The sequence below is a fragment of the Delphinapterus leucas genome, chromosome X (genome assembly GCF_059928025.1).
Source record: "Delphinapterus leucas isolate spDelLeu-1000000601 "Yukka" chromosome X, BTC_Dleu_Yukka2, whole genome shotgun sequence".
In the NCBI taxonomy this organism is placed as follows: Eukaryota; Metazoa; Chordata; class Mammalia; order Artiodactyla; family Monodontidae; genus Delphinapterus; species Delphinapterus leucas.
Genome location: NC_143150.1, coordinates 6,633,082 through 6,646,421, shown reverse-complemented (window position 1 = coordinate 6,646,421; position 13,340 = coordinate 6,633,082). Strand labels below are relative to the sequence as shown.

Below are 13,340 nucleotides of genomic sequence, written 5' to 3'. Positions count from 1 at the left end.
CTGCATATCTTTATTGAGCTCCTGCTTGGTTTAGGCACTTGCTAGATGTTGTGTTCTCCATCTGATCATCTTCCTGGATAGCCTTGCTGTCCATGTTATGAGCCATCTAAGTCCATAGCCTTAGACTTCCCTGATGTACTCAATTCTGAGGACTCTTGCCTGCACTCTGCATTGGCCACCCATTTTTGTGCCCATATCCTGAACCTTATCATTCATCAAAAATTGAACCTATGAGTCTCTGAAATCTTAAACTTCAAAATCCTACTCTTTGACCATGGAGGGGGGGGCATGTGCCTTGTTTTCTAGGTTTTTCCTTTCTTTACTTTTGCTACCCCTGTTTTCATTGAGACCTCCAGACTCTTTAACGCTCTCTTTTCCCCTGGTCTTCTACCTTTTTAACATCATCTGATTTCTTTATCTACCCTGGATCCTATTGCCTGTTACATCAATACAGTCTTTCCAGCTCCTTTGCTTCATTGAAATTGAATCCACACCACTTCTCTGCTTCTACATCTAAGCTTCTGGGAATTCCTAGAGGAAAAAAAAAGTCTCACAACTGTATAGATATGTATCACTAGAAATTCCCAGTGGGCCTACTTAGTGTTTCCAGCCACACTATTCTACTTGATGCTTACAAACAACTTGCTGCCTTGCCACTCTGAGCTTTTCACACGGTGTACCTACCCACTGATAGAAATGCTGTCATATATCTCCCTATCTCCACTCTTCTTTATCTGGCTCACTCCACCCAGAATGCAGGCCTCATATTAGATGTCACCTCCTCTAGGAAGCTTACCCCAAACCTGCTGCCCAGATCGGGTCAGGCTTCTTCCTGTTTGTCTTCTACCAACCTCTGCTTACCTCTACTTGGATTATCTCAATGTGATATAATTATCAGTCTATATATCTGCCTTCCCTTCTAAGTTTTAAGCTCCTTTGAGGGCAGGTCCCATGTCTTACTCATCTTTATGTCTCGCTATTTAGAATAGCGTTAATTTCATAAATGAGCAGATGTGTCAGTGAGTGAATGAGTATTGGATAAGTTGATCTGTATATTTCAAGTGTGAGTATGCTGGTGACAATATATGACATTTTATATGAAAAGAAGAAAATCACCTCTAGGACACTGAACAAATAATCTCACCCCTACTTTCCCCCTTGAGCATTCTTATTAGATATTGGGTAGAAAATGTAACTTTGGATCTCAGTAATGTTAGAAGGTTGAACCTAATACCAAGTCCTCTGCAACCTAAACCAGTGCAGTGAGTTTTAAAATAATAAGGCTGTGTTGCATTTTTCTTTGTTAATTAAGGGGAAATGTACACCATTAAATTTAAAATAAAATCTGTGGGTAAAGAAAACATAGTCATTTTAATTATGTGAAGTAAGATATATTGAAGTCACAGCATTGGAAAAAAAGTATAAGTCCCTAATTTCTTATCTAAAATTCTGAAATTCAAGAAGTTCTGCAAACCTAAAACTTTTTTCCTAACTCATTTGGCAGCAAAACCTGATCTGACCTGACCTGAGACACTTTCTAGTCATTATTTAATGCTTAGAGTGAATATTCATATATTTTGTTGTAGAAATATTACTGTTTGATCATGAGATGCGGCCATAGACCCCATGAGCGTGTCATGTAATATGCAGTATATCATGTCATATTACCTTTCTAAAATCCAAGATATTCTGCATTCTGAAACACATGTAGCCCCAGGGGACTGAGAACTATGTAGTTGTTGCAGGTTTTTTGTTTTTTGTTTTTTTTGAGACTGCAGTTAACAGCACTGCAATGTAAATAGACCATAGGTAAATCATATAAATATATTTTTGGCCTTCACCCACTGTTTCATTTATGCCTGGAGACTTTTTATGATTAATTGAGAAAAAGGTGTTTATTTGCTCCATATCTGCCTTAGCTAGTGGAGCTCAGTGACAACTCAGTAATGTAGTTTTAGGGGAGAAAAGTGAGTATTACCTTCAGAGTCATGTCAAAATCAGGATTTTCTGTCTTTGGGCCCCACATGCACAGAACCCGCTGCTCTGTATAGCTAAGTAGCACTGTCGGGGCCAGGTATCCTCTTCTGTACACTATCTAGCATTGAGCTGAGGATAGGAATATGTATCTGTCATTACCTCTTCATAATCTTATATGCAAACCTCTTCATAATCTTATATGCAAATATTTCTCTCTTTCTTTCTCTTTTGTGTTTCCATCCTTACCTCTGCTTTGGGCATTCCTGTTTCTTTTCCTTGGATTGTTTTTAGGTATTTAGAAAGTGAAAGCTCTGTAAACATAAATATCAACTAACATTTCCTGAGTCCTCACTAGGTTACCAGGCTCTGTGGGATATATGAAGTTACAAGGTAAAGCTCTAGCCTGAAGTTATTTCCAAGCTCTGGGGATAAAGATAAGACAACAGTAGACAAAATAGACTACAATAGCGTAGTGGGTAAGAGATTGTGTTTTAGATTTAAGCAGGTCTGCATTTGAATCCTGCCTCCAGTACTGAGTAGTCTGGTGACCTTGGGCAAATTACCTTCCTTCTCAGTGCCTCAATTTCCTGTATGAAAAATGGAAATGATAGAAATAGTGCCTGCCTCATCAACTAAATAAGATCATGCACATGAAGTACTTATACACAGGCCTTGGAATGCAGGAATTCTATCATACCTGCCGTTATTAGTCATTATTTGCTAATGCTGCAGTGTTGTCTAATAGAAAACATCTGTACTTGAGTCAGACAGACATAAGTTCAAATACTAGTAACACCTCTATTTACTAGCTATGTATGACCTTGGATAAGTTATCTTACCTCTTTAAGCCCCCAGTTTAATCATTTGCACCTTATAGGGCTGTCGTGAGCATTAAATAAGATAAAATATGTAAAGCACCTGGCCGAGTTCTTGGCCTGTGAGAGGCTCTCAAGTACCCACCTCCATCCACTGTCCACACAAATGCAAAGAAGAACAGCATTGAATACCCAATGATAGCAATAGTGAGTGTGAGTGTGAAATTGTAAAATTGTAGATGATCATGTAATGCGAACTATTACTATTTAGTTTTGAAGTTCATAAGAGAGAGGGATCCCTATAGGCTAAGAGTGAAAGAGAAGGCTATCTAGACAAATAATATATAAGCTGGATCTTGAAGGGGTGGGTAACATTGATGTCAGCAGAGGGAAGTAGGATGGCACTCCTGTTGCAGAGGATCCAATGATCAAAATAATGCTATATAGAATAATAATTATGGTTACAACGATAAATATGAGTGAGCCAAGTGTAATACTTTCTATCAGAGTTATTAAATCTGGAATTAAACAATTAGGTGGGAATGTGTAAAGAGTTATGTGAGCAAATAGCCTTTTCCTTATAACCCACCATTGTTATTGTTCTGTCACTGTTGAGAAGTAAGGTTTCACTTTGAACTTTTAATATTGCAGCACATGGGCCAATCCTTTACGAAGGAAAGTCAAGAGAATTTTAAAGGGTTTCAAGAACCGAAGAAGCAAACTAAAGAGGGTTGCTGAAACATTAGGGAAAGCAACAGATGAGGAAAGGTTAGGTGATAAAAAGGAGCAGGAGACCAAAGGTAATGACAATAGGATATAAAGTTGAAGTATTTAATATTTGATTCTTGTTATCAACATCTTGGTTCAGTTGATGCCTATTTTTTTTATCCCACAAATGTTTGGACCACAGGAGTATCAGCTTCTGAAACAAATATTATCACTAGGGATATCTGGATGGGAGGAAGGTGGACAAGAAATGTGCTAGGTTGTTTGGGTGCCATATTATTTGGTATACATAGTTCAGCCCTTCAGGGAAACAAAGAAATGGAATCTGCCTGCCCTGACTCTGAAGCTCCATGATAGACACCCTTGCTAAATAATAGTGACCATGGTCCTCCACGTGTGTTGACCACATGGCATATCCGGGGGAAGGAGCATAGCCTCAGGAGTCTGACAAATCTGAGATCAAATCTTGGATCCTAGGTGTAGTTTCAGCTACCTGCTCCCCAAACGTACACAATCCAGTATTAGAAGAGGTTCAGAGAGGGGATCCCAGGATCACACACGAGGGGACTACCTGGGCCTCATTTCACTTGCGCAGACTTACAGATCCCCTAGCCTTGGCCTGGGTCTCCTCCTCCCAAAGTAATTACCAAGGGCCCAGTAAGAATAAAATGGTTTGTGAGAAAAGAAGTATACTTCAAGGAATAGGGTACTAGATTGGGAGTCAGGAGACTCAGGCCATTAAGTAGTGGCATTTCCATGGGCAAGTAACTTAGCCTTGATACCATCAGCTGAGGGTGTGTGTGTGTGTATGTGTGTGTGTGTAGCTTAAGCATATGTGAAAATGCTTTGAAAATTGCAGTGCATTACTCAAGGTGTTCATTTCTAGCCTCAGTTATGGAGAAGGAGAGGAGTGGAATAACAGACCATTAAACTGAGCGTCAGGAGACTCTGGTTTTAGTCCCAGTTCTCCTGTTATTTACGGTGGGAGTTTGGGCAAGTCCCTTAACTTTCCTGGGCTCAGTTCATGAAGCTGCAAAATGGAGATTTGGACTAGATGAATAGGAAAAGTGACTTATCTCAGAGGAAACAAAAGAAAATTCTTATACAAGGTATTATCTATGTGTATGTAATTGATGTATTATTTATATAAGGTAATACATAAATATATATAATAATAATACATGTATATTATTACACATACCTATATATTACTTTGTATAACTTTAATGCAGTACACACATGCACATATATTGGGGGTTGGCCAAAAAGTGCCTTCAGTTTTTAAGTAAAAGACACATTTTTCATTTTCACCAAGAACTTTACTGAACAACATATTCACCCTTTTGTTCCACTACCTTCTGCCATTTTTCCGGCAACTTCGTAATTCTGTCTTCCCAAAACTTTTTATCTTTTTGAGCAAAGAAAAGTTATTTTTATTTTAAGGAAAAAAAGATTCCACTAAGAAATAATAAACCAGTAAGTTTACGGAAAAGTTAACAGTAGCACCCTGTCCCTACCCTGGTGACAACTTCAGGTCTGTTACACAGCTTAAAACATCCTGAACATGCTTCTTTTTTAACCTAAAACCTCTGAGTGATCCTCAGAAAAGGTCTCAGAATAGCTGCTTTTCTTGGTTTTTTTGGTGGGTATATCTGTGTGGACTTGTAAACTTATGCAGCTTTATCTATAATATGAGAGCATGAATCTGTGGACTACTTCCTAAAATTAGGACTCTTTCTTTCCGCCTTTTAAAACACATTCCAGCACTCCTAAAGAGCCGGGAGTATTAGCTCAGTGTACCCCTCTACGAGTATCTCCCCCACCAGTGTATTTTCAAGACTCCTCTTTTCTTGGGCAGTTGTACCCCTCAACCCGCCCCACCCAAGTATAACCTGACACTCAAAATTCTGCTACTCGGCTACTCTCATTCTGACAGTTGGAGTGTCACTGTAGCACTCTATTAGCTCCTGAAGCTCATAGGTAACTAGGTACCTTTTACAGTCCTCCATAGAATTGAAATTTTTTCCATTAAGAGAATTTTGTAAAGACCGAAATGAATGGAAATCCAAAGGTGCCATGTCTGGTGAATATGGTGGTTGAATCAGAACTTCCCAGCCAGGCTGTAACAGTTTTTGCCTCGTCATCAAAGAAACATGCGGTCTTGGCGTTATCCTGATGGAAGATTATGCGTTTTCTGTTGACTAATTCCAGACGCTTTTTGTCGAGTGCTGCTTTCAGTTGGTCTAACTGGGAGCAGTACTTGTTGGAATTAATCGTTTGGTTTTCCGGAAGGAGCTCATAATAGAGGACTCCCTTCCAATCCCACCATATACACAACATCACCTTCTTTGGATGAAAAGCGGCCTTTGGTGTGGTTGGTGGTTGTTCATTTCACTTGCCCCACGACCTCTTCCGTTCTACATTATTGTACAGTATCCACATTTCATCACCTGTCACAATTTGTTTTAAAAACTGGAACGTTTTGTTATGTTTAAGTAGAGAATCCCATGTGGAAATACAGTCAAGAAGGCTTTTTTCGCTTAACTTATGTGGAACCCAAACATCAAAGCGATTCACATAACCAAGCCGGTACAAATGATTTTCAACACTTGATTTGGATATGTTGAGTATGTCGGCTATCTCCCACGTGGTATAATGTTGATTGTTCTCAATTAATGTCTCGATTTGATCGCTATCAACTTCAACTGGTCTGCCCGACCGTGGAGCATCGTCCAGCGAGAAATCTCCAGCACGAAACTTCGCAGACCACTTTTGACACGTTCCATCAGTCACAGTACCTTCTCCATACACTGCACAAATCTTTTTTTTTTTTTTGCGTTTCAGTTGCTTTTTTACCTTTCTTCAAATAATAAAGCATAATATGCAGAAAATGTTGCTTTTTTCTTCCATCTTCAATATTAAAATGGCTACACAAAAATTCACCAGTTTTGATAAGTTTTTTTAAAATGCATGCTGATATAACAGCTGTCACAATACAATCTAACAAAATGGTTTCGAATGAAGTTAAAGACAACTAAGCGCTACTAGAGCCATCTTAATGGAAAAAAACGAATGAAACTTTTGGCCAACCCAATATATGCACACACGTGTGTATGCACACATATGACATTATAACTAGACTAACAAAACTTGATTTCTGTGGGTCATTCTCTGAGGCATGGAAGTTAACTTTGTTATTCAGAAATTGTCATTGTAATGGTATTTGCTATAGTGTATTTTGTCTGTATGCCTCATGGCAATAAGATGATACGTTGGCAAACTGAAAATAACTAAGTTAATCATAGCATTCAATATATAGAATTTGAGAACTTTGTCGCAGTCAGTTCCTTCTATAACAAAGTGTGATGTGTGTATAGTAGTTTTCAAGTTGTTTAACTCTACTTTACTTTTCTCCTGTAGCGTTATTTTCCCGTTGAGAAGGACATGTCTTTCAGAGCAGAGGAGACTGTCCCAGTCATCCAAACCTGATGGAGTGTTCTAGAAGGATAAAAATTAGTTCTTATTTTTGTTGTGTTTATTTCTAAATATAAAATAAAGATATAATTCAGTTTTTGTGCGTCAAACCAGAATCCGAATTCTTATTTAAAATAGCTTCTACAGAATTTTAAAAAACATATGAAAAGCACTGCTTGCATTTCAGGTCCTAGATAGTGATGTGATTTTTGCAACTTGGGTTATGTTATCAACATATATATACTTCTGTTGGCGTTAAATAAAGCAGGGATTTCATGTTGTTATTCACCTTCAAGCAAAGTGGTAGAAAAAACCCAGTGATCATATTTCACTGTATATGGCACTCTTTGTTTTGAGGAAAAGAGGTAAAAATATTTTGTATTAGGGTTCTTTGTAGTTTATAATTTATAACATTTTTTCCACCATAAAAGTAAGACACACTCATTATAGACAATTTGGTAAAAAGGCTATGTAGAAGAAAGGAAAAAAACTCAACCATAATCCACTACCCAGAGCTGAACACTGTTATTATCTTATATTTACTTTTTGAAGAAAACAGTTGTGTTCTGTGACATACGTAAAATTGATTTTTAAAAAAATTGTATCTTTTTTTATGATTTACTTTCCTCTTTGAAATGTGTAGGGCTCAAGTTTACCTGGACTTATTGCTCATTCATTCAGCAAACATTGATTTAGCCCCTGCTAGGCTATGTACTGGGGATATAATCATGAGCAAGATAGACTTAGCCTTTCCGTCACGGAGCTCACCATCCAGCTGGGGAAGAAGTCAGGTAAAGAAGTAATGACAGGGCTGTGATGGGAGGAGTACCGAGTTCTATGGGAGCAGATGGCAGGGACAGTAGCCCAGAGTCCAGGAAGAGACATAAAATGAAAGGTAAGGGAGATGAACAAGCGTTCGCCGTGGAGTCACTGTGTGGTGGAAGGAGTGTTTCAGGTATGAAGGCCCAAATGCATGGAGTATTTGGAGCACTGCAGATAGTTCAGGATGGCAGCAACTCTGACTCAGATGTTAAATCAGAAGAACTTATAACCCACACTGAAGGGTTGGGTTTTATCCTGTGGTTGGCGGGAACCAATGAAGGGTTTCAAGCAAAGGAATGGTATGGTTAGATCTAATCCTTAGAGGTCACTCTGACTACTGTGTGGAGAATTCGGGAGTGAGCAACACTGGGGTCAAGGGAACCAGTTATGAGACCGTTGTATTAATGTAGATGAGAAAATATGGTATCCTCGGCTAGAGTAGTGGCACTTGTGGTTAGAAGTAGATTGGAGAGCTGTTTAGCATCAATAGGACTTGGTGATCAGTGTGTGTGGGGGAAGAAATTAGGGTGCTGAAAAGAGAGTATTAATTTCAGGTTTCTAAATGATGGGTCAACTGGAAAGATGGTGCTGAGCTGGAACAGTGAGAAGGGCAGGTTTGGCAGGGGGAGATGAGTCATTTTTGGATGGGCTCTTTTAAGTGCCTATGGGCCATCCAGGTAGATATGACTAGTAGGCAGTTAGATATATGGTTCTGGAGCTCAGGAGAAAGGTCTGGTTGGATATAAAAGTTTAGAGTCATCAGTATATAGATGGTAATTGAAATCACAGTGAATGATTGATTCCAACCAGAAAGAATAAGAAAAAAAAGAAGGGACTGGAATAGAATCCAGAGGAACACAAGCATCACAAGCATTTAAAGGACGGTCAGAAGTAGTGTAGCTGTCAGTGGAGACTGAGAAGTAGGAGGGTAAGCAGGAGAGAGCAATATAATGAAATCCAAGAGGGGGGCATTTTTCAAGGAGGAAGGAGTGCTCAAAAGTATCAAAATTTGGATTCATTTCCACTGGATTTGGTAACATGGAAATGAATGGTGACTTTGGCAGTAGTTTCAGTGAAGAAGTAGGAGCAGAAACTAGATAACTTTGAGTTGCAGAGTAACTGGGAAGTGAGAAAGTGAAAGCAGAGAGTGTAGACAACTTGTTGAAGAAATTTGACTGTGAAAGGAATCAGAAATAATGGTACAGTGATTCACTGGTAGTACAGAATGGGGAGAATAATTTTTTTCAAGATAGGAGAGTAGATGGAACATTGAGTATAAAGGCTGGGGAGGTAGGGAAGTTTCAACTTGCCCTCCTGATCTCCACCTTGCCCTGCTCTGTTTTTTCCATAGCATTTATCACCTGTGAATATGCTATATAATTTAGTCATTTGTTATGCTTATTGTTTATTATTTGCCTTCTCCTGCCAGAATATAAACTCTCTGAGGTCAGGGATTTTTATGTGTTTTGTTCAGTGATGCATCCCAAGTGCCTAGGACAGTGTCTGGCACATAGTAAGTGCGCAACAAATAAAATACCTCTTGGATGATTGGATTAGAAACAGATGTTTTTGTGGTGTTCTTCATTTTTGCTATGACGAACAGGTACTTCCAAGATGAACCGAAATCTTAGGAAAAAAAAAGTCAAACCGTACAACGAATGATCACCAGAGTTCAGTAAAACAAGTGGTTGCTTTTAAGGCTATTCCCCAAGAATCTAATACTGCTTCTCTAAATTTTAAGAACTGCCTTCAGGGAAAACTAAATGAAAAAGAACAACCAAAAAAATTCTCTGGGTAGAAATAAGTAATAAGACAACTCCATAAGGAAACAAATACTTTAGAATATAAGATTGAGATTTTAGCAAAAGCTGCTGCAGTCTATGCAGAAGATAAGCATAGTCTGAAACAAACAGCACTCCGAAAGCAGTAGAGAGGAACATCTGCAACTGTCCTCTGTTTAACAAATTAGAAGCTGAGTTGCAGGGTACACTGACAGAGATTACCACTAAGCGGGTAATGGGAGGGGAAAGAATGTGGGCGTAGAGTGGCAGCCGAACAATTAAAGATAAATGCTGGAGTAGAGATGAAAAGTTGAAGCAGTTGAGGGTTGTTATTATTAAACGTTAAAAGCCAAAGGGACCCTCACAAGAGTGGGAAGGAAATAAGGTTCTTAGTGCTGTCTCCAACCCCAGTGCCTAACGCACTACTAAGTCGTGTCTGACACAGATGATCAAGCCCTACAAAGAGATGGATCATAAGCATGTCACTAACATGCAAACCTTAACAGTCACAGAGTCATTTCCTTCAAGCCATTACCATATCTGTTCCAAATGAAAGGATGCTAGTTAAGTGAGAAGTACCTCTGATGCAGAGCCTGAACTGAAACTGATAAGTGTGGCTGCTTTAAAACCCGAGGTGATAGACATTCTCCCGAACTCCACGGGCACTGAGAGTTTAAACCAAAAATCACCAAACGGTCAAAGATCTTACACCTGAATCCCTGGCCAACCAGACGTTGGTAAAGAATCTGGTTAGAGGGACTTCCCTGGCGTTCCAGTGGTTGACTCTGCACTTCCACTGCAGGGGGCACAGGTTCGATCCCTGGTCGGGGAACTAAGATCCTGCATGCTGTGCAGCACAACCAAAAAATAAAAAATAAAGAGTCTGTATAGATGTAAAGTTCAGTCACTTGGAAAATGAGGACAAGATCTCTCTTGAATGTCACCGTCACAGACAATGGAAGCTCTCCATAAAATAAGGGCTTCTCTTTAGTGTAATAAAGGCACATTTTATTCATTATGGCATTTTGTGACTATTTCTTGTCTATTTATGGTCTAAATAATGCACAACTCTCCCTTAGGAGGACTGGGATACTCATAATACCTACTGTGGAATTGCCAGGCTGAATTTAGAGCCTTACATATTGGCTGTAATATGTGGACCATCCAAGTTAACTGCTGCCTGCCCCAGATCTCAGAGACTTTCTAAGAAAACGTAACTGTACATGGGTTATAATTTCAGGGTAGGAGACCAAGCAGAGGGAGGTGAAACTCAAAAGGTATCCAGGAATAGCAGGACTGGCTATAGCATGTGTGGGGCCTAGTGCAAAATGCAAATGCAGGGCTCCATGTTCAAAATTACTAAGAATTTCAAGATGGCGATGACAGAGCATTAAGCCAAGCAGAGGGCTGTTCTAGCAGTTGGGCCTTGTGTGACTGCACAGGTTGCACACCCAGGTACACCTTGGGGAATAGTTGTGACATATGGCAAACCAAGTTATCGTATATGGATCCTTCCCCCACCTTCACCCCTGTCAATGCCAAAAAAGTGATAGGGAAGTTAATGGAACTCAGTGGCAAACTTAACTAAAAACCTTTCAAAGCCCTTTGGGCAGAATCAGTATATGAAGGGAAATGTGGGAGATGCAGAGGCCAGAGTGGTTAGGCTAAAGGCTTCTAGTTGCACTCTTTACATTTCCTCATTGCCCCCCAGGTCAGACCCCAATTTTTTAGGTGAATATTACTAAAATTTTAAGAACAGATACCTCCAGTCGTACACAAATTGTTTCAGAAAGTAGAATAACAGGGACTCCCCTGGTGGCACAGTTGTTAAACATCCGCCTGCCAATGCAGGGGACATGGGTTCAAGCCCTGGTCCGGGAAGATCCCACATGCTGCGGAGCAACAAAGCCTGTGCGCCACAACTACTGAAGCCTGCGCACCTGGAACCCGTCCTCCGCAACAAGAGAAGCCACCTCAATGAGAAGCCTGCACACAGCAACAAAGAGTAGCCCCTGCTTGCCACAACCAAAGAAAGCCCGCGCACAGCAGCGAAGATACAACGCAGCCAAAAAGTAAATAAATTATGTTTTGAAAAGAATAACAGAAAAAGCTGTCTATCACTTTTATGAAGCTAGTGTGTTGTAGATAACACAGCCAGAAGAAGATAGTGCAAGGTAAGAATATTAGAGGCCAATTTAACTTCAGGACATGGATACAAAAATCCCACAAGTGTGTGTGTGTGTACTGAATCCAACAATGTATTAAGTAGGCTTTGTTCCAAGAGTGCAAGGATGTTTCAGTGCTGGAATGCAGAGGAATAGAATTACATTAATGGGCCGAAGGAGAAAAATGTTATGATTTTCTGAAAAGGTAAAGAAGAAAGTTGATAAATATCAACACCCATTTATGATTTTAAAAAATCTTAGCAAACTAGGAATAGAAGGGAACTCCCCTAACCTTATGAAAGTAAACTAAAACAAACATACTTAGTGGAGAAAGTTTAGAGGCATTCCCTTTGAGGTCAAGAATAGGGCAATGATGCCTGATATCACAGCTGCTATCTAACATAATACTAGAGGGCCTAGCCAAAGAATCATATAATAGAAACAAATTACTTGTAATGACTAAAAGGCAACCACCGTTATTTGCATACAAATATTATCATTTACATAGACAATTCAAGAAAATCTACAAATAATTGGGACTAATAAGAGAGTCTTAGGAGTACTGGATCTATCCCCTAGAGTCCTTATCAGGCCTGATATGCCATTGTATGTCAGCTTCCACTTACTTATTGCTCTGGGCAAGGATGGCCACTGTCCAGGTTGCCCAGGACTGAGGGATTTCCCTGGATGCAGGACTTTCCATGCTAAACCTGAGATAGGCACCGTAGTTCTGGCTCTGATTTCTTTCTTCCCTCATGACCCTTCATGTATTTCCCTAATGTATTTAAATACATAGCTAGGCTATGTATTTAAATTTGTTTGGGTATTACAGTTTATCCAGCATTTCTAGACAACTTCAGCATAAGGTATGGATCCACATCAGCTCTATGTGTAGTTTTGCCAGAATTTTCCTTATTAAGCCTTTAAGAATAATGAAATGTTTAATGACATGAGAAAATGTTCATGTGCAGAGTGAAAAAAGCAAACTACACAACTCTATAGTTGGGTACTATTTTTACTGTAAAAATATGTCATGTATTTGTATCTTTGAAAATTTTTGAGATAGCTAGCAGAACTTCTGCAGATAGAATTGACTTCAATCTCAGAGGAGATTACTCTGGATGGAGGGAAAAGAAATCTTATAGGATGAGCAGCTGGCAAGGGGGAAGGATGGTAGGTTAGGAGAAGAAAAATGAAGATTGGGAGAGGTAACACAGGGGGAATGCTTCCATTGTAGTGAGACGGTTTGTATTTTAAACACTTGTAACCCATAGCTCTTTTTCTTTTTTCACATTGTGTGACTCCTCTCATTGGAGAGAGAAAGTGATCAAATGTTATTCCTCAGACCCCTGGATCCAGATTACATTGTCTTGTTGAGCATGTAACTAGATCATTGGAGCAGGCATTTTAAACAATCACTTACCAAGGGGATTTTTTTTTTATATATATAAGTTTACTTATTTATTTATTTTTGGCTGTGTTGGGTCTTCGTTTCTGTGTGAGGGCTTTCTCTAGCTGTGGCTAGTGGGGGCCACTCTTCATCGCAGTGCGCGGGCCTCTCACTGTCGCGGCCTCTCTTG

General features: G+C 39.5%; 1 protein-coding gene across 1 annotated transcript in view; it reads left to right on the top strand.

Annotated features, from left to right (window-relative positions):
- The window catches only part of FMR1NB (FMR1 neighbor), a 33,330-nt gene extending 26,234 nt beyond the window's left edge, over positions 1 to 7,096 (top strand). Inside the window, exons 5-7 of the mRNA XM_089904041.1 lie at positions 3,444 to 3,592; positions 3,703 to 3,870; positions 6,938 to 7,096. Of these exons, the coding sequence (XP_089760167.1) occupies positions 3,444 to 3,592; positions 3,703 to 3,870; positions 6,938 to 7,020 (400 nt within the window). The 3' untranslated portion in view covers positions 7,021 to 7,096. The remainder of the gene's footprint in view (positions 1 to 3,443; positions 3,593 to 3,702; positions 3,871 to 6,937) is intronic.
- Positions 7,097 to 13,340: the final 6,244 nt, after the last annotated feature.